The 27,667-nt window shown below is 50.8% G+C and overlaps 9 protein-coding genes across 9 annotated transcripts; 3 read left to right on the plus strand and 6 right to left on the minus strand.

Moving 5' to 3' along the window:
* Positions 1-371: 371 nt before the first annotated feature.
* Positions 372-5,050, minus strand: KD926_000302 (uncharacterized protein; the record flags this gene model as incomplete). Its single annotated transcript, XM_053104244.1, has 6 exons — positions 372-435; positions 496-814; positions 871-2,299; positions 2,352-2,620; positions 2,981-3,508; positions 3,565-5,050. 6 exons carry the CDS (start codon positions 5,048-5,050, stop codon positions 372-374), a joined length of 4,095 nt encoding a protein of 1,364 aa, XP_052952488.1.
* A 6,574-nt stretch (positions 5,051-11,624) lies between these two features.
* On the minus strand, positions 11,625-13,344 carry KD926_000303 (lipase family protein; the record flags this gene model as incomplete). Its single annotated transcript, XM_053104245.1, has 3 exons — positions 11,625-12,543; positions 12,589-12,716; positions 12,778-13,344. The coding sequence occupies 3 exons, from the start codon at positions 13,342-13,344 to the stop codon at positions 11,625-11,627; spliced, it is 1,614 nt and encodes a 537-aa protein (XP_052952489.1).
* An 812-nt stretch (positions 13,345-14,156) lies between these two features.
* On the minus strand, positions 14,157-16,402 carry KD926_000304 (zinc finger MYND domain-containing protein; the record flags this gene model as incomplete). Its single annotated transcript, XM_053104247.1, has 5 exons — positions 14,157-14,554; positions 15,206-15,459; positions 15,511-15,948; positions 16,076-16,185; positions 16,244-16,402. 5 exons carry the CDS (start codon positions 16,400-16,402, stop codon positions 14,157-14,159), a joined length of 1,359 nt encoding a protein of 452 aa, XP_052952490.1.
* A 424-nt stretch (positions 16,403-16,826) lies between these two features.
* On the plus strand, positions 16,827-17,768 carry KD926_000305 (uncharacterized protein; the record flags this gene model as incomplete). The annotated part of the gene is made up of 3 exons (XM_053104248.1): positions 16,827-17,221; positions 17,279-17,507; positions 17,583-17,768. 3 exons carry the CDS (start codon positions 16,827-16,829, stop codon positions 17,766-17,768), a joined length of 810 nt encoding a protein of 269 aa, XP_052952491.1.
* Positions 17,769-18,370: 602 nt separating this feature from the next.
* On the minus strand, positions 18,371-19,503 carry KD926_000306 (lysophosphatidic acid acyltransferase LOA1; the record flags this gene model as incomplete). The annotated part of the gene is made up of 3 exons (XM_053104249.1): positions 18,371-19,103; positions 19,175-19,412; positions 19,473-19,503. 3 exons carry the CDS (start codon positions 19,501-19,503, stop codon positions 18,371-18,373), a joined length of 1,002 nt encoding a protein of 333 aa, XP_052952492.1.
* Positions 19,504-20,294: 791 nt separating this feature from the next.
* On the minus strand, positions 20,295-21,851 carry KD926_000307 (NACHT domain-containing protein; the record flags this gene model as incomplete). Its single annotated transcript, XM_053104250.1, has 1 exon — positions 20,295-21,851. The coding sequence occupies one exon, from the start codon at positions 21,849-21,851 to the stop codon at positions 20,295-20,297; it is 1,557 nt and encodes a 518-aa protein (XP_052952493.1).
* Positions 21,852-23,314: 1,463 nt separating this feature from the next.
* On the plus strand, positions 23,315-24,190 carry KD926_000308 (class I SAM-dependent methyltransferase; the record flags this gene model as incomplete). The annotated part of the gene is made up of 1 exon (XM_053104251.1): positions 23,315-24,190. The coding sequence occupies one exon, from the start codon at positions 23,315-23,317 to the stop codon at positions 24,188-24,190; it is 876 nt and encodes a 291-aa protein (XP_052952494.1).
* A 425-nt stretch (positions 24,191-24,615) lies between these two features.
* On the plus strand, positions 24,616-25,131 carry KD926_000309 (uncharacterized protein; the record flags this gene model as incomplete). The annotated part of the gene is made up of 1 exon (XM_053104252.1): positions 24,616-25,131. One exon carries the CDS (start codon positions 24,616-24,618, stop codon positions 25,129-25,131), a length of 516 nt encoding a protein of 171 aa, XP_052952495.1.
* A 354-nt stretch (positions 25,132-25,485) lies between these two features.
* On the minus strand, positions 25,486-27,386 carry KD926_000310 (putative MFS transporter; the record flags this gene model as incomplete). The annotated part of the gene is made up of 3 exons (XM_053104253.1): positions 25,486-26,548; positions 26,595-26,841; positions 26,978-27,386. 3 exons carry the CDS (start codon positions 27,384-27,386, stop codon positions 25,486-25,488), a joined length of 1,719 nt encoding a protein of 572 aa, XP_052952496.1.
* Positions 27,387-27,667: the final 281 nt, after the last annotated feature.

The raw sequence follows: 27,667 nt of genomic DNA on the forward strand, positions 1-27,667 counted from the left end.
TCAACTAGGCAGGTCATGCGATGGATAGCTGAAATATCTATACAACTAGGAATAGCACTCGAGAGACATGCCTACAGGATTAGATGAAATCGATAGGATACAGCCCACTCAATCCACACCCACTATCAAGATCACGATACAATGCAATATACCAAAAGAATATCTTCAATAAAGAAATAAGTAACACGCTTTTCGTTCATCTAACAACTTCGCCTGTCAGACATGAAATATGAAACATGCAAAGTCAAAATCCAGAAATATGATCCAGCTATTTCATTATAACACGGCAGAAAAAAAGGAAAATGTAATACAAGACTCACTCATCCTCGCCCAGAATTAAGTTAGTAAAGGTATTGTTATTTTAGGTTGATTTAGTCGGATTTGTCCTTCTGCAAGGCATCGGTGATACAGCCGTGGCTGGCGTCTTGGACGAGTCTGTTGAATCAGATTGTTAGCACACATCAAGTGGATGGAAAATAGAGGAGGGGGACGTACTGAGCATATTTGCCCAAAGTGCCACGCAGAGTCAGACCGGTAGGAGGAAGCTTGCCGGCATCGCGGTCAGCCTCCCACTGCTTGCGTCGCTCGGCCAGAGTCGTCTGGTCGACCTCGAGGTCGAGAGCACGGCGTCCCGCGTCGATGGTGATGACGTCGCCGTCCTTCACGAGACCGATGGGTCCGCCAACGGCGGCCTCAGGCACGATGTGACCGATCAGGAAGCCGTGAGAACCGCCGGAGAATCGGCCGTCGGTGATCAGGGCGCACGAGTTACCGAGACCAGCTCCCATGAGAGCCGAGGAGGGCTTCAGCATCTCTGTCGAGATTGTTAGTATAGAAAGGAGAATTGGGAAAGACAAAGGCAAAACGTACCAGGCATACCAGGACCTCCCTTAGGTCCGGTGTAGCGGATGACCACCACGGTCTTGTCCTCCTGCTTGATCTCGTTGCGCTCCAGCGCAGCGATGAAGTCGTCCTCGTCGTCGAACACGCGAGCCTTACCCGTGAACGTGGTACCCTCCTTACCGGTGATCTTGCCGACGGAGCCGCCGGGCGCGAGAGATCCGCGCAGAATCTGGATATGACCGGTCTCCTTGATGGGGTCGGAGAAGGGACGGATGACCTTCTGGTCCTCGGGGAAGTCGGGCACGTTCTCCAGGTTCTTGGCCAGGGTCTGACCAGTGACGGTCATGCCCTTGCCGCTGATGACGCCCTCCTTGATCAGGAACTTCAGCAGCGACGGGGTACCGCCGATCTTGTGCAGGTCGTGCATGACGTACTTGCCGGAGGGCTTCAGGTCGGCCAGGAAGGGAGTGCGGTCGGAGACGGCCTGGAAGTCCTCGATGTCCAGCTTCACGCCGACCGAGTCGGCGATAGCGATCAGGTGCAGCACGGCGTTGGTGGAACCACCGGTGATGTTGACCAGGATCATGGCGTCCTCGAAGGCCTGGCGCGTCATGATGTCCCGCGGGCGGATGTCCTCCTTGAGCAGGTTCTTGATGGCCTCGCCGGCGGCCTGGCACTCGATGTACTTGGCGGTGGAATCGGCTGGGAACGACGACGAGCCGGGCAGAGTCATACCCATGGTCTCGATGGCGGTAGCCATGGTGTTGGCCGTGTACATGCCACCGCAGGCGCCCTTGCCGGGGCAGGCGTGGCGGATGATGTCGAAGCGCTGGGGCTCGGTGATGTTGCCGGTGATGAACTGTCCGTAGGCCTGGAAGGCGGAGACGATGTCGATGTCGGCGTTGTCCTGGGTGGCGGCGCAACCGGGCTTGATGGAACCGCCGTAGATCATCAGACTGGGGCGGTTGACACGGCCCATGGCCATCAGGACACCCGGCATGTTCTTGTCGCAGCCGGGAATGCTGATGTTGGCGTCGTACCACTGGCCGCCCATGACGGTCTCGATGGAATCGGCGATCAGGTCACGACTCTGCAGGGAGAACCGCATACCCTTGGTACCCATACTGATACCGTCACTGACTCCAACCGTGTTGAACTGGTAGCCGATCAAGCCGGCCTTCTGCACGCCCTCGCGCACCTTGTGATTGAGATCCAGCAGATGCATGTTGCACGGGTTACCATTGTACCAGACCGATGATATACCGACCTGGGCCTTGTTCATGTCGGCTTCCGTGAGACCCGTGGCGTAGAGCATAGCCTGCGAGGCACCCTGGGAGATGGGCTGCGTGATGTTGCGGGAGACCTTGTTGAGGACGAGTTCCTCGTCGGAGGCGGCGGCCTTATGTCTAGGGAGGGTGGTAGAGAGAGGGCGACTGCCATTGAGGTACCAGGTCAGCTTTACATTCAACCAATTGATGAATGATCGAGGGGCAATGGCAATTTCTTACGCAGTCATCGACCGCTGGGCCAGGCTCCGCAGAGCAGAGGGCATACGGCCCCGGGTTTGCGAAAGAAGCATTTTCACAGGTGTGCAATCGACCGACGGCAGGCACCAGACTGGATATGACGGAGGAGAGGAGAGTTGACAGTGACACAGAGTCTGGCCGTGGACGACAATAATAAAGGCCGCGAGCAGAAAAGTGGACCGGGGCAGAGCTTCCCTCCGCAGCGAAGTCGGGGCCGGAGTCGGCCTGAGACTCCCCGGCACCAATCCTCGCTTGGCGATTGTCAGCTGCCAATCAGGTGACCTGCTTACGCAGTCAGCGTCATCCGTCATCAGACAGACAAAACACCTGCAAACACAGACAAACATACAAACATACAAACAGCACAAATCACACGAATCAATCACATCCATTATGTTTATCTCTATCAATAACACCATTAATCTCTAGGGTATAAAAGTGGTTTATCTGTCCGGCTGATCAAAGCCCGACCCTTAATAACAAAACCATATAAAAAAGTTCGTCAAGCCGCAGTTATGCATCACCATATATCGTAACAAAACCTTATAAAAAAAAAAAAAGTCCGGGTAAATAAGAATCGAGAGTCCAGCTCTACGGCACTTCTTTATCACCCCTCTTCAGTCCCCCGGGCACGTCGATCGCATCGCGCACCCATTCCATCGACGCGATCTCATCCAGGCTCATGCGTTTCGTGTTGCGCTTAAGAAGGCCCTCGACGCATTTGCGAGCATCCTCAAGTTCCTTGCCCTTCTCGGGGTCCCATTCTCCGTCGGCGTCGGCGTAGCGGTACCACGACCATTCGAGTCGTGCGATTCGGTGGGGGGTCCGAGCTCGAAGTTTGTTGGGGTCCCCTCGAGTGCCGGGAAGTGCGTCAAATGGAAGTCGGTTCTCCATCATGGAATAGAGCAACACTCCGAGGGCCCAGGCGTCGGTCGACCGTCCGTCGTATGCCTGTCCCATGAGGATCTCCGGTGCGGCGTAATCCTCGCTTCCGCAGCGGGTATGAAGCAGCGCGTTTTCTGGCGGCTGAGGTATCCGTCGGGAGAGACCGAGATCGCTGATGGTGATGATGGCGCGATCGTACGTGCGCCAGTCGGTAACATTCTCCATGGCGGAGATAGGGAGGTTGACTAGAACATCTGAAAGAGCCAAGTTAGTGACACTGCGCATTGCTAGGGAGATGGGGAGAGCTTACTTTCAAGTTTAATGTCCCGATGAACAATATAGTTCTCGTGCAGATAGCGCACGGCGCCGACCATCTCGGCGAACATGCGCCGGATCAGCTGCGGGCAAATGGGTCTGGGACTAGACGACGCCAGGTCGAAGAGATCTCCTCCGGGACAATAGTCCAGAACCAGCAACGCCCGGTTTTCGTCACTCCCAAAAGCCTTCAGTTGCACGAGAGACGGGTGGTTGATTGACTTGAGAATATCGACTTCCCGCTTGAGGGATACCTCCAATCGCTCTTCGTCCGCGCCACCCGCCGGACCGTGGTCGATGATCTTCACTGCAACCAGTTTCTGCGTCGCCGCATTCACACCAGTAAGACTAGAACCAGTCTGCGGGAGCTCACCGCCCTCCGGGATTTCCAGTCTCACAGCCAGGCAGACCTGACTGAAAGTACCCTGACCCAGCTGGCGCATTTTACGATAGAGTCGCGGTTGTTGAGTGCGTATCGACCGCACCGAGTACACTTCATCCGGTCCGTCGGCCACCTGGGGATGGGTGATGACGGGCGTGTTTTCGGCGTCGTGCCGACTCCTCGGCGGGGATGGAGGGTGGACGGCCGGCAGGGTGATGCCACGGTGCACAGCCAAGTACTGTTCGCGATGCAGGGCGTTCGCCTTGGAGTCGGTGCTGCAGGAGGACGAGATCCCGTTGGGTGCGCCGGATCCCGAGACCACAACTGGACGAGGCTTAATCGGGACGCTTTTACCCGGGGGGACGTACTCACTCAAACTCCGGTTCCGCCCATGCTTCGGAGCCTTGACTTCCCGACCGACCTCGTCAGGCTGTTTCTCACCGGCGGAACTGTCTAGGGGGGCGTATGGTTTGCTGCGCGACCGAGCGTCAGAAACGCCCAGCATTTGCGACGAGTCACTCAGTCGCAACCCCCGACTCGACCCGGTTCTCGATGCGGACGACGGGGTCCGCGAGAGCGATTGTGAATTGCGTCGGGGAAGCTTCCATGGCGAGGTGCCGCTGACTGGGGATGGCAGGGGAGTGATGTCACCCATAGCCATCAACTGCGGCGACGACAGAACGGAAGCTGGCGAGAGGGAAGTTCCGCTAGGAAGGGAGCCGGCGAACAGGCCGCGCAAGCTGGGGGTTCTGTGAGGGAGACTGCTGGATGAGACGCTATGATGCACGAAAGGATCGGACTCTTTGGACGAGTTGGAATGAGCGGAGCCCGGAAGATCGGTGCGAATCTGAAGCGACGGTGGAGGATGTGGCGAACCGAGCTGGTATTGATGGTGAGGCTCATTCTTTATATCGGTGGAGCAGCGTCCGGTCGACAAAGGAGGGGAGTAAAGACTCCCATCTGCCGGGCTACCGGAATGCGACGAGGAAGTCTCATTGTCACTCGGGGCGGTCGTTGCGCTGAAATGGTGTAACTCCGGGGGAATCCTGACGAAGGGACCTGACCGATCGGTCGGTCGAAAGGAATCCGTGAGAACCATCGAACGAGTTGGGGAAAAAAGAAACTCGATTCTTTTGATGGTTCCAGTCGAAGGAAAGGGATGGATGTCCGCCGCGAGAACTCTTTGTCGCGGGGGGAAGGAGGGCAAAGAGAGAAAGCGCGAGCCCTATGGTTATGTATCCAAGCTTAGATTAGACCGGGGCGGGTGAGACCGGAGATTTCGTCCAAGCGTTTTTCCTCGGGTGGAACTGAGGAGATAACCTAGTATGTCCCAAGTCAAGTTTAGAAATGATCCAAGGGACGAAAATCCGGAAAGGCCTCGATGGGGCTGGCAGACGAGATGAAAGCCGAATGCACGGGTCCACGAGGTCCTGTGTTGAGTGGTGTAAGGAAAGGGAAAACACAAAGAGGGGACGACGGGGAGGTTGTCAGAGAAGAAGAAAAGAAAAGAAGAGAGAGGAGATGGGAGAGGGGAAGAGGCAAAAAGCGCGACGAATGGATGACGACGGGGGATCATCCTGAGACCCAAAGCAGCGAGAGAAAATACCTTGGAAAAGTTACAGCAATACCGGAAGTGATGACGCTGCAACGGAAATTGCCAGGCGGTCCCAGTCAGTGTTCGCAGTCTAAGACTCTCAGACTCTCTGTCAGTAGACTGGGTCCTCCGACACTAATGACCTTAGTCCCTTTAGTCTGTCCGGTAAGGAAAGAGGGAGAAAAGAGAGAAAAAGAAAAAGAAAAGAAAAAACCCGCAGCGGAGTCAGCTGATAGGCCCCGTCCTGCTTAGGGACTAGTCGCCACGAGGACACGGCGCTACCCCGCATTCAGTAATACCCGTTGTTCCTCTTCGTTCGTTCCTCCTACACCACTCACACCGCGGCATGCTGGCAGATGCTTGCGTCCGCGCCTCGTATTGATTACTCTCGGAAGTATCAGGTCAGTCGTACGTACTCGTCCGGAATACCGTAACTCATCGATAGATCGACTGTTTGACCATTCTGATCCTGAGATCTGGATTCCTAACGGACTAACCGCCGACTACTGTCGCATCCTAGTAGTGGCTGCACCTTGCATACCGACTGTGGGCATAATTTACTGCTCAGTGTTCAGTGTTCATATCAGCATATCTGCCATCCCCGAGAGCCCCGGGTTAGCGTCGACTAGCACTAACAGTATCCTTACCTCTCAACAAACCAACGACGGAAACTAGATAGTTCATCTGCCCAGTGCCCACACCTGACCATTTCCTACTCCGTACATCTTCACTACCAGTATTGCCGAGTACTACCTTACCTTTCCCCGGAGAGAGCAAGAGAGGTCCCTGTCGGCAACGTTGCATGCAGCTCATACTACTCCAGCACTACTATTCTTGACTACTCCGTACTAAAAAATCCTTCGTCCCCTACGGAGTAGTAGATCGCAATCATCGCTGATCCCGTGGTCGACGAACCCACGGAGTATATTCGCCACCGCACCAGGGCCGGGGCTTGGGACCATTATTCGTACTGCCCCTTCCGCGCTAATACAACAAGTGGCAGGCCCGCCTCTACCGCCGTCGACGGTCCAAGTGGGTAGAGCGACCAACTAGTCCGGCTTAGCGGCTTCCTTGCCTCTTGAGCTTATTGCCGGGGAGATTGAGAGTCGCGACCATCCGATGGTCCCCCCTTTGGAAATTAGTTTGGGAATTGGGGTCCATTCCGACGGACTGCGATGGGAAAATTGATTGCTCGTCTTGCAGAGAATTGACTGGTGTATGGAAATTGCTTTGATTGTCTTCGTTCCGGATTGATTTGACGCCCCGTGCACCTTGTCGACCACGCTAGGCGTAGTATCTGCATTAGCCTGGGTTGAGCGAGATTACTCTGAATCGACGAGTACAGGGTCTGATTGCGATTGTCCCGGACGGTTTTGGTCCAGTATACGCAATGGTACGGAGTAGTTGTACTGTTCAGTGTTGATTGTTGACTCGGGCGTTTAGGATTTTCTTCGGGTCCATCTGCGGATCGACGCATCGCTACGTAAGCATCCAATTTTGCAGTTGCCGTTTCAGAACCGCATGAAAAGTGAAGACCCTCATAAATGATCATCGCCAAGACACTGACACCTGAACGACTCGAGTGGATCGGTTCTTGCGTTCGACTTTCCCTTCTCCCTTTCCTCTTTTCTCTTTTTTTCTTTTTGCCCTGTGCCCTAAACACGGTCTCGAGTCCCCAGTCGACCGCGTTCTTGGGTCGGACAATTGCTGGACCCTGGATTGGGTTTGCCAGGAAATCTTTGTTTATTGACACTCATTTCTCTCCCTCTTGGCGTTCCTGCCCTTACTCCATAGTCTAATTGCGCCGCCCTGCGCGAACCTGTTTGGTTAATCATACCAGCCAATGTCAACGGTGTATTCGCAACCAGGGGCATCATCCCTACCGGTGTCAATAGTTCGAATATGAACGGAGCCAGATTCCCGTCTGGGATGCTGGCAGCTGGATAACCGACAGTGAGCTCGTTAATTTGATAAATTATAATATTGCTCCGTAGCCCCCTCCACGCTACCGTCGCTACGGGGCTCTACTTTACGGAGACGGCTCGAAAAATCCTCGGTCTCCGTAATTGAATATTAATCAATTCTAGCGGCTCAACGGCTTGTCATCCCAGGAACCTGGTCGTTAGTCAGGCACGGTATCGCCGTTAATTCTTATTTCGTGTCCAGGTGATTGTGAATTTCATTTTAATCATGTTCATTCCAGGCCAGTCGGAAACCAAATTGTCGCATATCGAATTCGTCGTTCAATTTTTCTCGAGTTTCTGTCTCTCAATGCTTGTTCTTGGCGTCAATATTTCGGAAATTCGCAGATCGACCGGAAGGGGTTGGGAATGTTTCTTTGCGCACAAGAACCCGAAATTACCCTTGTGATTGATCATTTTCTTTCCTACTCCGTACTTTCGCGGACTGTCATCCCCAACAAACACCCGGAACACTGGCCATTCAGTGTTCCGGATGAACGATGAATCATCAATTGACCCCGTAATCCAGTCTCCAGATCCTGCTCAGGCGCTGATTCATTCCTTCGCCCTCTGGCTGTCAGATAAGCAATGATGTATCCCTTTCTACTACCCTTCCTTGAACCCGACCCAAGACCACCACGTAGACAACCCAGTATCCTCAACAAATACTTGGACGCACTCCACTCCGACAAAATTTGCTGGTCTTTGTGCGAAAAATAAAACAGCAAACTGAAAACCAAAAACCGAAGAATGGGCGCGGAGCCACTTCACCGCGATCTAGAACCAGGGGTGGAGCTGCGCGTCTCCACCGGTTTTATTCACAACCGCTCGTTGCGTGGATGCTGGCGGTCATTGGCTGGCAGTTGTCTTTATTTTCTTTTATTTCGGTTTATTTATTTTTTGCTTTTTTTTTAGATAAAAAGCGAAATTGTGTTTTGTGGCTAGTTTAACGTTTTACGCGTTTATGGTTTTTTCCTTAAAAAATTGCAACTACGTAGGTATATTGCTGTAATAGATATCAAACTCTCTCTACTGTATCTCTAACCTTTAGGTCGTCTCGAGTATAGTGATCACATTGTGGCGTGCATTAATTTAAATATAGTATTATTGTTAGAAACAGCTATCATTCTTAATCCGATATTTAACCACATACAAAACAGTCACCTTGTATCTTGTCAGTGAGTCCTTCCTATCGCAACCCGCCAATGGCTCACTTCTTTATATCGTCCATTGCACCGGTCGGACTTCTCTGCGGCCGAGACCATTGTCAGATAATATCCCGAAGATAAGGCATGTCCTTCCTACGATGAACTTCGTTTTATGATAATGGTACATGACTCAAGACAGAGTAGAGAATTTTTCCGTCCAGTAGTTACATGTGACTCCTTGAATATCCAGCGAATAATTTTTCATATCTTATCTTGATCTTGTTTCCTTCTGTACTCTGTATGGTTTCTAGCTCAAATCCAGACCACTCATTTCGCTGACCTTCATTCTATCAAGAACAAGAGATAGAATATACACGATAACAAAATCCATTAATCTAACTGGTTTCATCGGAGAGTAGATTCAATACGATAGATAGTATTGAGATAAGAGACATCCATTGTTATCAGCAGTCATCAATTCATCTTATCTTGCCATTTTTACCCGTAAGCACCAGCTAAACCACTAGTTAACTGAAGCCCACGGACCTCACGAGAGAAATCGACCAAACTAACCAGCTATTAAGCACTGTATCCAACTAAATAGTCCACTGTGAAGCTACCATTCTCCCTAGCACATGACAATGCAGTACTGTAGACAGTCCATGAACACAGATCAGCACGGCAAAATGCCAAGCACCAAACACATGCCCTAAACCGCTTCCAGCAATCCCCTCGATCGAATCGAGGCACTGGAATGTCTTGCATACTTTAGACAGATCTTATGCATGTCTTAGATCTGACTACGTGGGAGATGGTAATACAAGTACCGGTCAACCCACTTCCATTGGCTTTTGTTTATGTCCATACGTGAACAGTTGATTGGTTGTCGTGGTATTGATTTTACACAGTATTTCAGCGGGGATATATATAGAGTAGGTGCGGCACTAATTCAGCCCAACGAAGTTTAAACCAAGCTATTGTAGTATGCGGCATGAATATGTATCAGGTAGGCAGTACTCGTTCACACACTCTCTCTATATATCTATCGAACCTTCCTCCTCTCACCGTAAAGCAAGCTACGAAGCACAGTTTCAACCGAAATTCCACACCGACTCGGTCTTAAGCAGGAGGTCCGAATAGGTAGGTAGTCTTGTAGAAACCGGCTTCTTTACAGCCGCCACATCCGCCTCAGTCACCCACGATGTTGATTATGCATGCTGCATGCGGTAGGTGGTGTTGCTATTTACGGCTCTACATGATATAGTCCGATTACAGATAGCAGATGGTATTCTTGGCATTGGTACATGTACAATTATCTCGATCGGGACTATATATGCCTATGCCTGTGGGATGGCCAATTTATGTCAGGCGAACAAAACACCATGAACTAGGACTACGAAAGTTGGTGGAAGAGAGCTAGGTACTCGTCACTAAGGAAAACGACCACCGAGCGGGACAGGAATTATCCATAAAGAACCCGACGAAAAGAGAAGAACAATACAAAGCAGAATCTCAAGAACTAGGACTCTGCTTCATATTTTGACGCCATATTCTGCTATAGCGTCTTGGTATGGTTCCTTCTGGGCTGTACTACGATCTTTTATTTATTAAGATGCAGGGGGACGCGGCTTGGGGCGTTAGGGCTTATGGACTTCACTACTTCCGGCTTTTTTTATTCTTTCTTCAGTGTCGCTAGATGAGGAATCGATAGATTGATGTATGGATTTGGGGTGCGTGTATTGTTCTTGTGAGGTGATGGTCTACCTATCTGATACATATCTACATATCTTCTTTTTCTTTCCGTTTTGCATGTGGTCACTGATCTGCTGACGGATTCCTGAACTGATCTTTCTCTTTTTACCACCCCCCGAATTGCACATCTACCTCCAGACCTCCTTCGACGAAAGACACTCTTATAGACTGCCAGAGCAGAGGGAGGGAATAATTGACCGAAGTCATTCAATATGTCACCCTCCTCGCCTCAAGAACCAAGAAATCAATCACCTCACCCCGGTCTGTCTTTCATATCGCATAATCCCGCCGGCTCGACCACCTTGCTACTCATTTATGGTGCATTCGGCAGTCCGAGGGACTTTGATTCTCTGGTCGAATAGCTTCTTCCGCCGCATCTGATCTGTAGGGATGGCATTGCCGTTAGCACCGGGATCAGTACTAGTACCAATGAAAGTACCGGCCATGTCGTTGAAATAATCAATGACTCCAAACGGGAATGGGAACAAGACAGAGAGCTATACGATTTCTCAAACTTCTCCATCGAGACAGATTCAGAGACAGATACAGAACTATCCCCCCTCTCGCTAAAAAAAAAAAGGGAAAGAGGAACAAACACTACCGCATCCTCCTCCCCTACCTCCCTCTCCATCCGCCTTCCTCCGCCGCCTCCTCATCCTCGTATCACCACCACCTCACCCTCCCACACACAACCGCCCTCCTCAAAACCCTCATAAAACACCACGCTCTCCACCAAAAAGCACACATCTTCGGCTACAGCTTGGGCGCACACATCGCGCACGACCTAGCTGCCACCAATCCCCATCTCGTATCTAGTCTCTTCGTGACAGGATTCAATCTCTTCCCGGCAACGAGGTGGATGTGTATCCTACCCTTTCTATTGTTTTCGATGAATCTGGTCGAGGGGATGATTGTTAAACCGACTGAGACTGCGAGGAGATTGAAGAAGTGGATGGTTGGAAGGGAGGACGTGAGAGATGTTGAGCATGGTGATGAGAGAAAGTCGAGGGTGGTGCAGCATACCGGGTTGGGTCATTGTTGGCAGTCGAGGAGCCTGAGGTCATGGGGAGGGTTCTCAGGGCGTGGGTGGATAGGGGCGAGGTGATTGGGGGATTTGAGGATGTTCAATAGAGAGTTGGCTTTGCTAGATCGTGTATTGAGATTATCGTTTGGTAGATAAACAGGTTTTGATTAGTGTATTAAGGTATGTGTATAGAATTAGTATTTAATTTGCTTGCCAGGCAGGTCGTGGATTCGCCGTGCGTAGAGATCCATCATGTGCATCAACGGATCGCCAAATACCGCCTGTCGAAGAACCGCGTCGGTCGTCATGCACGCCTCCACGGATTCGGCGGGCACGGCTGAATATGTACCGGTAGCATCTCGCTTGCGGAGGACGATCACCTGGCCCGCGACAGACAATGTAGCAGGCGGAATGCGCCACAGAGCCGGCTTGCTCGGACGATGTCTCCCGTACAACCGTGATATTGGAGCCGGAGACATGTACAGATTCATGAGGGAGGAAACATAGGTCTTGTCGGCCCTCGGGACGGGATCGCCCTCGTTGACGACGGAGAAGAAGATGGACGAAGGGTCGAACGGAGCCAACGGTCGCAATGAAACTGGTGGCGCGCCAAACGTCACGCAGTGCACGTTTCGAAAGAACGTGCGCAGATGCGTCAGCTCGGATCCCCCCGTTGCCGCAAACATATGGCAGTATAAGAGACTGGCCACGGCGCCGCCAGCCGAGTGTCCGGTGATCAGGATCGAGTAGTTGGCTCGACTGGGATCCTCGGCTAGCAGGTCGCGCAGTCGCGAGGCCACTGGATGCACCATTTTCTGCGCCACCGATAAAAAGCCCGCGTGGCAGAGATTGAACGGGTCGTCGAGAAAGCCACGTGGAGCCGTGGGGGCCGTTTTCATGTTGACGGCCCAGTCGTGGAAGCTTTGCGTGCCGCGGATGGCGATGACCACCGTCTTCATGTCGTCGACCGCCAGCGACTTGATGACCATGGCTTTGGTGCCGTTTCGATAGTCCGCGTCGAAGTAGGCGGGATTGTTCTCGGCGCTGGGTCGTTTGTAGACATTGCGGGAGTACTGGGCGGCAAGACGCAGCAGCGCGTGACCGGCCGGATAGCTGGGACGTTAACAGAGTCCGGAATGCTTCTCGGAAAATACTCACAGGTTCAAAGGGGGTAGTTGAGGAGGTAGCCGGGAATTAGTGTAAAGATAGACCTTGGAAAAAAAGGTCAAGGCATTCGAGTTGCTGGACTTGTCCTTGTCCGCCGATGTATGTGCCGCAGCGTCCGACTGGACGGGATATTCAGCAACTATCACAATGAGCTACGTGTCTTGGATAGTAAATGAATACTGGGCGCTCACCCATCTTATCTTTTCCCGTAAACAACCCCTCGTCCATGGACGTGATGACGTTATCAAGTTTTCGCAACATGACCCCGTACGCGTCGACTCCGCAGGACATGTATTCCTTCATTTGATGCTCCAATCCGGTCATGGTCGTATTGGCAATTCCGACCGTCTGCGAGACCATCCCGGAGAGGCTCGTGTAGGACTGCCATTTTGCGAGCGAACTGCTGGACGTCGACGGATGCGAAGACGGAGATGACAGCTGCGCCGATGACGAGACCCGATGCCGATACGGACTCGAACGCGAGGGCGATAAGTGCACCGAAGACGCAGTCTGATGATGATACGGATGAGTCGGGGATTGGTGGTGAGGCTTCACCGACGTTGTGGTTGCTGACGCTGCCGGTATTGTGTACAGGGCTTGCGACTGGGACTGCGACTGCTGCACCCGCACCTGTGGGATCGGCTTCCCAGGGGCGGTAGTGACCTGGCCCCTTGGGGGCAGAGGCGGTGTCACTGCATGTTCGGATTTGGACTTCTTATGCCGTCGGGAACTGCTGAACCATCCCATGGTGCGATGGGAGGGATGCAGGATTGGAAGGCATGGATGGGTCCGGCGCTAAGGCGTTAGGACGAGAGATGAAGGGCAAATGGGGGGCGTGCTTTCTTTATATCACACCGTCAGCCTCACTTTGCAGAAGGTCATTCGCACTGCCTCGGTCCTCACGTGGTCTGCTGGATCGGGTTAGCGCCATGCGTGATGCGCAGAGGACTGTGTCAGTAATTGTATCCTTTGCTTAAACTTCGACATATACTCGATAGATTGGGTCCATTGGTATAATTTGGCCCATAGTTAGTGCTATAAGACGATTCAGTACGTCAGTGGAGAGTACTGAAGTCTCATACAAGATTCAAAGAGGATTATATATAATGGACTTCATGTACCATCAAGATTCTCAAATTGGGATGCACTATAGATGTCTCGTTGCAGGAATAGAGGTTTGGACCATGTGCGATGCTGCAATGATGGATGGTCATGTATTCTTTGTACAGACAGACGATATCTTTGAATCCGTATTGAGCACCTGTTATGTCAATTATCCAGATCTCGTTGTTTGACAGTAGTTTAACCCTTATAGTGTCATGCAGTGTGGGGAGAGAGTCAGGAGGGTCAACACCCGGCAAGTCAGGACCGAGGACGCATTTGGTTGTTAGAAAGGTTTTCCCAACCTTGACCTGAAGCATTTCAAGCCGATAGGGCATGTCTAGGTAATTATTGGCCTTAGTCTCCAGACTTGTCTATCAGGACGGGAGGGGATTCACACCTGCTAGGAGTTTGTATAGTAACCTGCACATCAACGGCAAGGCCATCGAACATTGAAGCTAAGAGGGGGCAGCCTCGCGGTGCTCATCATCAGTTGTCAGATACTCTGGGAAAGGGCCGATCTTGGGGGCGACCATCAGACCCTTCTGTTTATTGTATAGATACAGAGTGTTGCCACGAAGCTCGATTTTCCAAAGCCCAACATCAAATCGAAGCGCTCTGTAGGTGAGGAACGCTGCTTTGAGGATTGCCGCGGTGCGCAAAAGCTTCTTTCGCTGCACCCGGACTTTACACTCGGCTCTATGAACGGACCAGTGCTCGGCTTGACAGACTTTGGTGCAGCAGAAAATGCTGCCAGTGTCACCAGTCTTGGTATCTGGGGATTCATTGCACCGAGAACAGCGGTTGTCAGTCTGCTTTCCACAGGTTGCACAAGTACCATTTGCAGATGCCATGTCTGGAGTTGATGGATGAGTTCAGATTATGGAAGAGAAGTAGGGACGAAAACCCAAGGCTCGGTCAGAGGAATTCGAGTATAGAAAGAGAAAACACACGCAGAAAAACGAAGTAGATGTGAAACACTGCGACGATCGAAGGAACAGAAAAATTCACTGAAGTGATGTTTCTACAGTGTTCCTAGCTCGGTAGGAGAAAGCTCATGTGATGTTGCCATTGGAGACGATGATCAAGGCAACCTTGGCCGGATTTATGAAATGTGCGGTAGTGAAGATAGCATAATATTCGTCCCAGATGAAAAATTCTGATCCCTGAAACAAATGTTTATTCACCAGACCTGGGACGCTCTGAGTCATATGACCTCCCTCGTCCCTCTGCTCGTTGAATGAGTGAATTAGTGAATTCCTTGGAAGACAAGTAAAAAGATTCAGTGTATTGCTAAGCTTTCCCGTCATCATTTGATCTCCTCTTCCAACGTTGATGCGGCTACTTACAAAGATGATGGTAGTCATGGCCGTAGACAGACGAAACAGAAAAAACAAAAAAGAAACACAGAACTGAGATAGAAAAAAGTAAAACAACCCATCCCATCATTTCATGTCCTTCAGAGTACCGAGGATGCCTGACCAAATCAATCTGGGTACCTACTAACTCGAGCTCAAACGCCGACGGTCTTCTGCCTTCTTAACCTCAGCCTCCGCATAGAGTGCGAGTGCAAGTAGGATTGGACCCAACTTCTTCATATGCCCGGCATTTTCGGTATTCCAAGGTCCGTATTGATGCATAGTCAAGAATGATGGAGGTTGGTCATCCGCGGGCTTCTTTTTCAGATAGGACACATACCCGCTGTCGTACTTTGCGATAGTAAAGAAGATCTCGTGCCGATTTTGGGACATATGAACTCGTCTAAGTCCTATAAGCATAAGAAAGAATGAAGGGTATGATAAGGATACTGACAGCTTATCTGGTGGAGCATCAATATCGTTTTTGATGCAGCCTGACATCTGGGAACTCTCTTGTATCTGAACCTGGACTTGATTCTTATCCTTTCTGGTGACGGGGTTGACCTCGATGAGAGCCCAAGGGTTTACATTGCCATCATCGAGATATCCGTCGGTTCGAGCTTCGAAGCCAGCAGCTTCAAAATGGGCACTGAAGGCCTTTCTGTGCAGAGTCCAGTCGCAACGCTTGACGCCGAAAGGAACTAGAAGGGAATTAAGAAATACCACAAGAGCAGTGTTGACAATCTGCTCGTCTTTGGTAGGTAGAAACATCAGCTTGTGAAGTTCTTCAGGAACCTGGGCGGCTGGGGTGACGGGTTCCGATGACACTTCTGACTCTGACTCTGACTCTTCTTGCACAACGGAATCATCGTCATCAGGTCCCTTTGTGGGACTTTTGGATGGTGTCTTGTCAAGGTGTATGTCCCTGAATCGCCTCTCCAAATTTCACGGGTAGGTGGGCGGGTTCTTGGCGACAGGGGTATCAAAGCTGGCTGCATTTGCTCCCTGTTTAAACCCACTTTGATTTGGCAATGCCGGCAATCGCAAAGCTCCCGACTGTAATCTCCGCGTTTTTGATACTATGGCAATAGGCTGCCCAGGAATGATCTCCAGAAAGCAGCTTGTTAACCTGGACAAGGTATGGCTTCAAGACAGGGGGCAAACGAGAGTCGACTTCCGAGATGAACTTTCCAGAGAACGCGCAAGAGCAAAAATTGGGCGTAAGCCATCTTAGAGGTAGACGCAAGCTCAGCCGCATGCACCGTCTTGCCAACAAGATTGCGCTTTTCGATTGCAGGCTGCCATTCAAGGTAGTCAGCAGGCAAATTGCCAGGTAGATCTGCCATTCTGAGATAGAAAGCATCCACTGGATTCTAGTTCGATGCGTTCAATGAAAGGTATGAGAGATGGTCAAGTAAGTTGTGAGGTCAGATGGATTGAAACCATGCCTATGGGTCTCAACGCAGGATGCTGGGTAGCCGATGCCTTGTTTTTAATGGGACTTTCGAGGTTCTTATTCACTGTAGCGTATTCACTGGATATAAGTACGATGAAGATGGATAGACGACTGCTTCACTCGTGCCTAGTCAGCGCTTCCCCGACATCTTCTAGCCACAAAGTACCTCGAGAAAGCGCCTGTTGGGGTAAGGTGGGGGTGGAAAAGTCGTTTCATCCTTGCGATCCGCGCACGGATGTCAATGGTAGTGCACCTCCGCCATCTGTTCCTTCCTTTGTCCATCTTGTCCATCTGCCTATCAGTTCCATCTAACCATGCCTATCCCTTCTGAATCTCCTGAGCGTAAGGCAATGCGCAAGCCTTTGCGTAGCCTGGAGAGGCACATCACTGGGCTTGAGCCGGACCATCAGATCGAAATGGATTCATCTGAGATCGATCAAATCCGATTCCTGCCCATGGTCTTGGACGAAGACTCAAAGGACAGGCCTACTTATTTTTCTCCAATTCCCGCCTCCTTCTTTGTGAACCCAGATGACGAGTTTGACAAGGAAAAAGACCTGGAGTACCCCGATTTTGATTCATTGCCCGAAGATGACAAGTCCCCATTCGACTGTGCACGTTTGGTCGACCATCATTTCTCGTGTTATGCCTCGAGTTATTATTACAGCAAGACGCCTCCGGGCGGTGAGATCGTGTGGTCTTCCATCACGTAAGAGTACATCATCTTGTTGTTTTTTTTTTTTGTGTGTTTCTCATAAATTTATAGAACCCACAAGCGCGTGTACAAGGACCTCGATCGTTATAAGTATCCAGAGTTTTGGACAATGTCTTATCAAGGGGTCAAAGAAGGGCCATTTGCACATATGAAGACCTGCATCCTGAACAACCTGAACGCCAATGACGACCAAATCCTTCAAGGAGAACTGCTTCCGATCTTACGTCTGATGATAGCCCATCTCAGAAGGGCCCGTTTCATCGATCATATGGTTGCACCAGTAAGTGTTCCTTGTAATTGCCTCTTACTTTTAATCCAAGAAGATGACCCGAAATCTAATTCGGTGCCATGATAGGTGATGGCTTTTTCTTTCATGGGCCCGCAGCATGCTCGCGTCATCGAAGCCTACATGGACGGCCATACTGTCGTGGTGCGTACGACCAAATTGTATGATCTTCGTACCAAGGATGCCGCAGCTTTCGAAACATTCGCTCAGTGGTACTATGGAAAGCCACGTGCACCTACGGGATCTTCTCAGTAGCTTACCTGTTGCGTTCTTTGCATGGAATTCTTTTTTGCTGTTTTACTTTGGCTGGATAGCGCTGGAGCTGGTTAGGGATTTTGGATGGCCGGGTTGGCGTTTTCTTACTGTCCCGGTCTTATTGACTGGGAGGTTACTTGATCGGGAGTTCTTTTTTTGTTATTGATATGGATTGGACATTGTGTGATACCCTTAATCAGGTGGTTTTGTTTTCGTGATGCTTAGGGCAACCTGTTTGATATTGATTCCCGAAACATGTCCTGGAACAAAGCTTAAGACCACACACACACACACACACACACACTGATTGAGTGAAATGATTCCTCGTCTGTAGAATTGGAAATATTCATTAACGGTGTACCAAATTGTATTGGGCTGGGGTCCATAGATTCATTAATAAATGTCCAAGAAGATACGACGAAAAGCAAGATTGAATCATAAGAAAAGAGGTATCCCGCAGAAAATCATCCAAGCAGAAAGCAAAACACGCTCTATTTCCCAAATAGAAACAGGCACGACATGTCGGATTCGAAGATATAACCCCAATAACTGAATCTACTCGAACAAATTGTATCCCTCAACTATACAAAACCGACTCCCCATCACCATATCCGTCGATTTTTCGTCCACATCCGCACGAAATCTTTCTTCTCGTGCACACCCAGTCCAACGCGCTTGACGCGTCCCAGACGAGCCATCGAGTCGGCGACGTGATCCAGCAACGCCTGCTCGCTGCCGGTGATCCCGGCTTCCTCGGATCCGCCATCCTTCTGGTCTAGAGTGTCCAGGTAGTTGGCGTCGTAGGTCGATTTGCGCCCCGAAGCCGAGGCGGAGTCCCCGTTAACCTTGACCTCTTCCGCGATCCGAACTCGAATGCAATGCGTTGGCTTGCTTAGGAGATTCCACAGGAAACTGAGATAACATCCCGGAACAGGTGTCACCACATCCACGGGGGTGTATCGCAAACTGACCGGGAAGATCTTAGTGGGGGGCGGGGCGCTCAACAGCCCCAGACTGACGGGTAGGATCCCCCGGCCATTGGTCGTCGTGCACTCGGGGAAAGTGACGATCGGTCGGCTGGGGTATTTTTGCACGAGGGTTGCGATATCGACAAGCTGCGTGCCCGGGGGAGGAGTCGGTCGCGGAGCAGTGAATGCGCGCAGGATCGCCTGCAGGAGAGAGATGTGTTCGACCTGGCGGGAGTTGGGGTACGAGGCGGTGAAGATGGGGTCGAAGATCGCGGCCAGATAGACGGCGTCGATGGGCGAGGTGAACGAGGAGGCGATGACAGATCCGCCACCTGGCAGACGCGCTTGGTGTTGCTTTGAAAGGGATCTAGAAATTCAGGGTTCGTAGTTCAGCATATGAGCGTTTCTCCACGGTAGGCTGAGGGTCCTGGTTCGTACCCTTTGCGCACACCGTCCACCTGCAAATCAATCCACCAGATACTGGGGACGCCGAGAATGCACCACAGGGATGCCTTCTTCCCTAGGGAGCCGATCGGAAGCCATTGTAGGACGAGGAAATAGCTCAAACAGACGAAGATGAAGAACGGGAGGCGGAGGAAGAAAAGAAAGATGCGGAACGGTAGCTGGAAACCGAGCGGTTCAGAGGGAACGGGGAGAAAAGGGGCGATACCCGACCCTGCATCATTAGGAAGCGCGTTAGTCTGAACCAGGGTCACTAGGCGAAGATAGAGCGAACCTCGATCGCGAAACTGAGTAAACCTTTCCATGCTGTGAAAGCTGGTTGTGGGAGTTGAGGATTACCGAACTTGCCAGGTGGGCATGTCTCCGAAATACGGTCCAGTTCAGAGAGTAGAAGAGAGACCGAGTGGGACGATCACAGGCTGTCAGACGATGGGAGGGATTAGGAATGGGATTGCTTATCGGAGATGCAAAAGTCTCGACGGACGAGGATTCTGGACGCCTTTCACATGTCCCGTCGACACCTCGCGCTAGCCGTTCTGGGAGCTGCCCAGATAGGTGCCTGAGGCATCAGACATTACATCATCGTTCAGGACAGCCCTAACCCAGGGGGGTCAGATGCCCAAGGGAGTGAATAACATCAAAGAATACGAGGAGTATATAGTGAAAGCGTCCGGGGGTCAGCAAGCCCCACACTGGAGCGGCTTTGGGCTTCGGTCTGCCATTTACGTACCTCGATCGAGACATTTTGTCGTAAAACATGTCACTTAAGTCGTTTGTTCTCATTTTTAGTCTACTGATTGAGCTATGGGTCTCTTGGGTTTCTCAGAGGTTCATTAAAAGAAATCAAAACAAGAGAAATAAAGATTTAAATGTCTTCAGACTCTCGAGATCCTAGTAAGATTGATTGAAACCCCGAGCAATGGTGGTGTAAGGGAGTCACAGTCCTGAACGACCCGTCGGGCATCATACAGCGTCAAGAGCAAGTGATTGAACCGGGCTAAATGTCGGGATATCCTGACCTCGCCCCCTCTCTCGCTATCGGGGTTTGAAAAAACGTTCCGTGATCGAATCCAAAGAACGCCTAACGACTCGGCAATCAGCGTTTCCTAGCCCCTCCACACGGCTTCTCTTGGACCAGCTTCCAAAATCGGTCCGAATGTTTATCTTGCTGGCCTTCCAACATCCCCTTGACAAATTGCCACATAAGATCATACCGCACGTTAGATCTTTCTTTCCTGAAAAGCTCTTCTGGTTGAACGGTGATCTGCGTTGATTCCAGATCAAAGCTTTTAATCGCTTTACCTATCTTCCAGGACTCCACGACACACTGCGCCGCAAAGTAGTGCTGAAAAGAAGGATGAAGAAAGTAGTAGTCCCGTTCCCAGCGACCATGATCACGATCATCCTGGCTACGGACAGAATCCGCGCTACATAAAAGAGACATCGCATTCAACCTCGCATCCCTTATATTCAAGCTCTGATACTGAAACTTGAACCGGTTGTCGGGTACAAATTCCGTGATATCATTGTATGTCCCGAAGAAAGCGATTGATCTCAGAAAATCAATCTCGTGGCGTAACACTCCATAGATCTGATGTTTAGGATCGCGATGCACGGACTCCATATATCGGGTCATTCTGCGCAGGCGAACCAGATCCCTCTGCCACAAATTCATTTCCATTTCTTCGTACAGAGCAGTCATCGTCGGTAGAGTCTCTTCTGCCCCGCGTCTGTCCCAAAAAGAGCAAATAATATCCAGTAGAACGGGAATGTGAAGCACTTCCTTGATGATCGGGTGTTTTGCATTAAAGTCCATAATCCGAGATCTCTTCATGCTGTGCGGAACCATTTTTTGGATGTAGAACGCAACCTGTTCGTCGCGGAATCCTACCACCTGAAACTCGACATCAAACCTGTTCAATTGCGATGGAAGAAATGCATGGGGCTGAGAGGTGACGATAACGTACGTCTGATGATTAATAAACCACTGCCAGTGGTCAAGATGATCGACAATATGCTCAAGCCCATCAAACACCACCAGGGTTCCATGAAGGGTGTTTTCAGTGAGCACATATTTAATCGACTCAAATTTCGCCTTATCGCCGGCGAATTCATGCGCCAGAAACTGCATAGGCCCCCTGAACTGCTTTGCCTTCTCCAAAGAAAACCAAACAAGTCTGGAAAAGCACGCCTCTTGCCAAGGCTTACCATAGAAGAACAAATGGAGGATCTTCCTGCACAGGGTAGTTTTCCCCACGCCCGCATGCCCACGGATCAGGACACGCTTAGGCATTGCCCAAGTACTCGATGGCAGAACGCGAGGCTTCGTCAGATCTTCGACAGATATCACTAGGTTTGAGGAGCGTGGGTCATCGACCTTGAAGGGGTCCTCGTCTGAGAATCTGTGCTCTCCTCGGCCACCAGAATTCCACTTCGTGTCGATCAGAGGCAAGTCGATAAAATATTGCTCGATCGGGACTTCCTCTCCGGAGAGACGTTCGATACGAAATAGGTCCGGCCGCTCTTTGGTATAATACTGGGCGAGCGCGTCGTGCGCATTGCGCAAAAGCCGGTTTTTGCGCTTCACATAGCGTTCTAGGTCCTCGTCTCGTGCATCAAAGTTTCCTGTTGTGCGCTGAGATGAGCGATCCATGATGACAGACTTCACAAGAGATTTGATGATGAGTGGGAGGGACAAATAGAGGAGAAGAATAGAAGGGGATACTTATAGATTAAACTCATCTTCAAATAGCCGCAGAAATTTCATTGAAATTATGAGTAACCGGAATATTTCGTGTATAATTGTTTAATTAACTAAAGGTTACGTGTCGGGGTTCGTAATCAGATTGTGATTGGAGTTTCCTTCAAACTTTTCGATTCGCAATAAAACATCCGAGACTTCTTTTAAATCTAATCCCATTCTATAAAGCTTTTCCCCGTGGATGCTAGACAAGTTACGCTGTGTGCAAGTATGGTAGACGATACTAATACGACCATGACCCGGGATCTGTGTCGAGAACTGCAGGTGCTGAGGATATCTTGACATCACTATATGAACCACTGCTTATTTGTGTACGATTTTCATCTGGGAAAATACAGGTGGCCTGACGAAGGCTATTGAACTTATAAACAAGAGCTCTTGTCGAGGAAAGGGTGTCGTCGTGGACGTTCACCCAGGCCGTCCTGTTTATCGAGGTGTGCAGGCCGATCGCCCCATCTGTCTTGAAGCAGATCCATCTTTTGAAGAGCTGGAGGCTTCGGGGGGGAGCCTTCCTTAAAAGCGACCAGCCGCATACGGTTTTGGATGATTTCTTCCTCGCCTCGGGAGAAATTCCGCATAAAACCAGTTACGAGGATGGTATCCAAGGAGGAATACGTTTCAATGAAGTCGCCAAACAGTGGGAGGAAGACACACTCATAATGGAAGAACGATATGTGATGTGCAATCTGAAAGGTATGTCACAGTCCCTCGAGTGTGCTTAATACACTGCCCCGTGACTCGCTGGACTAGGATTGTTGACATAATACAGGCAAGGGTTTGGTCGTGCTTACGGGTTGTGTTCATGCCGGAGTAGGTAGTGAATACTTGTCAGGATGCAGTCAAGCTCGGCAATGGCAGCCCTTTATACTGCGTTGTGGGTGGGTACCACCTGGCAGATGCTGACGATGCCAAACTAAATGCTACGATAAATGACTTGAAAAAGCTGGAGCCAAAGGTGCTGCTGGCAGGCCATTGCACGGGCTGGCGGTTCAAGTGTCTTATTGCGAGAGATTTGCCCAATTGTCTGGTTCCGTGTTTCTCAGGGAGCAAGTACACTCTGTAGGGCATTGAGAATGTGGGAAATTGAGGAGAAAGAAAGAGAGCAAATTTTAAAATTTCAGGATAAATCAGAGAAACAAGAGACACCGTCTCCTTCTACTGCTGGCCCGTCAGTGATAAATCAAGCAGTTGCGTAACTTCCAGTAGAAGGATATCATCCCGCCATGTACCAAGTCGGGCACCGCATACGGAATAGCCTACATCTCGTATTTTTCATTAACTCGTGGCATAAGTTCCAACACGGCTTCCAAACCCACATCCATAAACCGCAAATTCCTTCCTTGATTCCTAAAAAAATGTCCTCGTCCTCACCCTCAATTACAACTGCAAACCCAGCGCAAAATATTTACGACGATCACTCCTTCTTCGCCGCATACAGTACCTTGCCACGCTCTGAACACGGCCTCGCTGGCGCCCCAGAATGGCCTGTCCTGCGAGATATGATCACGGGCCCGTCCTCTGGCATGCAAGCTCGGCGTATACTAGATATTGGATGCGGATACGGATGGTTTGCGCGGTGGGCGAGAGACCACGGTGCCATGCACGTCAGGGCGATTGATCTCTCTGAGAAGATGATTCAGCGGGCGAAAGAGCTAGATGCATCTCACGGAGTGATCGATTATCAGATTCAAGATGTGGAAACGTTTGCCCCGAGCGATCACGAAAGAGGAGAATATGATTTAGTCTACAGCTCGCTTGTCTTTCACTATATTGAAGATTTAGGTAGGCTCTTGAGAGAGATTCGATCTTGTCTGGTCGGTTCTTCGCACACTTCTTCTTCTGATTCCTCGTTGTCTGAATTCACCACGCCTACGACAAAGAGGAAAGGAAAACTCGTCTTCTCAATCGAACATCCTATCTGCACGGCTCCGATCTCGCCTCCTCCGGACTGGGCCGTCGTTGGTGATGAAACCCACACGGAACGCAAGATTTGGCCACTCAATAACTACAGCGAGGAAGGGCTCCGTCTAACGAGTTGGCTGGGTACAGCGGGAGTGAGGAAATACCATCGGACTGTCGAGACGTATGTTTCGTTGTTGCTGGAGAACGGGTTCGTGTTGACGGCGTTGAAGGATTGGGTGCCAAGTCTGGAGGACGTTAGGGATCATCCAGAGTGGAGGGAGGAGAGGCATAGGCCGTATTTTTTGTTGGTTGCGGCAGAAATTGCATAGTCGTTTTTTATTTCTTGTGGTATACTACATAGTTGGGTGGGTGGTTGTCTTCTATGGCTGGTTCGTAGGAACATGTATACTTGTCCTGATCGGACCGTGAGTCACAAGCCACGGAAAGATCGACATTGAGTCATGGAAACATTATCTGTGGAATCTTGACCAGTGATCGAGAGATGATGAAATTGGTAGAAGTGTCCAGATAGATGACAACACATAAACCAAGTGTCTGAAATCTGTCCTTACCAGCCTTAACCCGTATGCGAGTCATACATTCGCCTCTATTAGCCCGCAGACGGTACTGTATAAGAGCGTAGAGACTCTCTCTCTATCAGGAATTCCAGATCCAAACAAAAGGATAAACAACTTCCTGAATCTCGAATCAAAATATCAATAGCTCCTCTAACAAGCAAAGCATTAAATTAAGAATGTCCTCCCTCACGAAATTCACCCCCATACCTCCCACCGCCAACCAATCACGATCCCGATCCGCCTACTTCTCCACCAAAACTACAAGTATCGTTATCATCCTGATCTCCATCGTTCTGTTCATGATCAGTCGGCTTTCATTCTCTTCCTTTTCTTCCCCGGATGGTCTAGATAGACGCCAACATCAGAATACCAATTACGACCTATCCCCCGACCTTGATACTATTCAAATCCATGAGCCCGTCGCCGACGATGACATAGGTTTCGATCTCAACCGGGACTTCGACTCCGATTCTGAACACCATGATTGTCCGTATTCAATCCCCAGAAAAGAGCCTGATGTGGAGAGAGAGCAAAGCCGTTGGAGTTTCTCTTCCTCTGCTCCGTCGTCTGCCGCTGCCTCTCCCTCTGCGTCTGTGTCTACCTTCGCGGCGTCTTCGTCTGGAGAGGTTTGGATCTCGGATTTTGGGCCGCTCGAGAGAGTTCATCTCAAGTTGGGTGGACTGAAGGGATGAATCCTTAGAGTACCGGGTTGGGGGATGTTTTGGGTTACGTTTGATTGTTATCTACTTATTATTATGGTGGGTATGTTTGGGGTTTTTGAAGGATAGTTTTGATGATTTCAGGAGTACCCTAGAGCAGGGAAGTGCTAGGTTGGCGAGAGTTAGTCAATCAGTCTGCCTTATACTTAAGATCTGGTAAACTACTCTTATTTGTATGCCATCTATGAATATACTATACTACAAAATCTAACATTAACAATCTAAATGCACAACCTAAACTCCTATACTTACAACCCTCCATGAGAAAAAAAATAACCTATATATACAACACCACAAACCACTCAACAACTACACACAACAAACAATTCAAACCTCTCTCCCCACCCCCTCCTCATCACCACCCCCCTTCTCCCCAGGCAACCGAAACATCCAAATCGCCACCCCAACCCCCATAAACGCCACACTAGTCATCATCCATGCCAACCCAGTCCACATCCCCCCGAGTTGCAGCCCGATCTGAAACACGCCCGTGATCAACAAACTGGCCACGATGTTCCCGACGGACTGGAGCACTTCGATGATCGTGAATAGGCGCGCTGTTTCCTCGCGTCGCACGAGTGTTGTGATTACTGAGCGCGCGAGATATACGAATGCCGATCCGCATGTCTGCACGAGGAGACTGGGGATTAGGACGGCGATTGTGGGCGAGAGGCCAATTCCGAGGGTTCCGAGGGCGAGGCAGATGATGCTGAGGCGCGCAAGGGTGAGGTCTTTTTTGATCTGGGGGAGGTGCGAGAGGAGATGACGGGAGATGGCGGGGAGGATGATTAGGAAGAGGGGGATTGTGAGGGCGGGTTTGAAGGCGATCAGGAAGTTGGATTGCGAGAGCGTCCAGTTATATCGTGTCGAGATGTATTGGATCAGGAACCATGAGGAGCCTCGGCTGAGGCGGTAGACGAGAAAGGTGCTGAGGAGGAGGAGGGTTTGGCGGTAGCGGAAGATGAAGGTGTAGGGCGCGATATAGTTGCGGATGTAGATGTAGATGCGCCTGGTAAGGGGTGGTTTCTGCACGTTGGCGGTGGTGGTGGTGGTTGAGGAGGACCGGGAGTGGGCGAAGAGAGGGTCCGAGACGTCGTTGTCGTCTTCGTCGGTGATGATGATCTCTGGACGATCGTGTTCCTTGCTGAGCGAACGCTTGACGTCGCCGGTGGAGAGCCGCGAGAGCTCCACGCTGGCGGAGTCCCTGTTCGACGGGCGAGCGTGCATCGTTTCTGGTAAAGAGAGGGCGCAGAAGACACCGATGATGGTGACGCCCCAGCCGAGGATCAATGGTAGCCAAGGGTCCATGGCCATGAGCCACGAGCTGGCAGCGTTGGACGCGAAGTCGGCGCCCATGCTGGCGACGCCGAATTTGAAGAACATGGCCGCCCTGACCGGTTAGATGTGCTTAATACAGAGGGCAGAGAGACACTTACCTCTCGTCTTCGGTCGTCACGTCCGACATCATCGTCCAGATGATCGCAAACGCGACGACCGGGCCTCCCCCGAACAGCCAGGTCAGACAAGATAGCCAGACCGTGCGCAGCGGGAAGATATCGGAGTACCACATCACCACGAACTGGATGACACAGTTGAGCGCAAACCCGGGAATGCTGAGACAGAGGGTCGGTTTACGACCGCGTCGATCCGCCAGCAGACCGTAAGGGATTGCTAAAAAGATACCTAAAACAGGGTAAACACCAGTTCAACAGCCACCGGAATCACTCCACGACGGGATCCGTCAACGGAAGGGAACGCAATGCCGATGCAGATACACAATTATAATCATGAACTGTGTCAGCTCGCGGATCGAACATACTCAAAATCCCGTCGAAAAACTCCATGTATCCCTTCACGGCGGCTAGTTCGGACTGCACGTCCTTGACCTTGCACAGCTCCTCATCCACCTGGCCATTGGAGGCGATCTGCGTGGGGTCGTATTGCGCATAGTACTCGCGACAGACAATGGATTCGTAGATGCGAGTAACGGGGCCGTGGGCCATCACTAGGCCGACCTCCACGGCCAAGATCATGGTGAAGAGGGTGACCATCAGGCGCATGCGCAGGTTCGGATCGATCGCGTTGGGCTCATCGCGAGGGGGTTTGTCGAACTCGTTGCTGTCGGTGTCGGATTCAACATCGAATTCGGTGCGATGGGGAGTCGAAGTCTCATTGGCGTCGAGAAAGGGGACATCTTCGCTGTCGCGACCACGGTGTTCTAAGGACATGATTCAAATGGGTGGTCATCCAATGAGGTTTTGAGGTCGTTTTTGTTCCCCGGCGGGGAAAACGGCAGAGCAAGCCAAGTATATAGGTCAGGATATATTTATAAATTATCAATTATTAAATATAAATATATGAAGGCCAAATACGGAGTTACATGAGCGAGTTGAAGAAACGTCCATCAAAAGGGGCGGGGGGGGGGGGGGGGGGGGGGGGGGAAGAGAAATGGAAGAACGGGGGGGTTTTGAGCAGGGAAGACCGGCGCGTTTTTACAGGGGGAAAAATT

This window comes from Aspergillus affinis, assembly GCF_023601865.1.
Source record: "Aspergillus affinis strain CMG 70 chromosome Unknown NODE_107_length_126409_cov_88_547494, whole genome shotgun sequence".
Taxonomy (NCBI): Eukaryota; Fungi; Ascomycota; class Eurotiomycetes; order Eurotiales; family Aspergillaceae; genus Aspergillus; species Aspergillus affinis.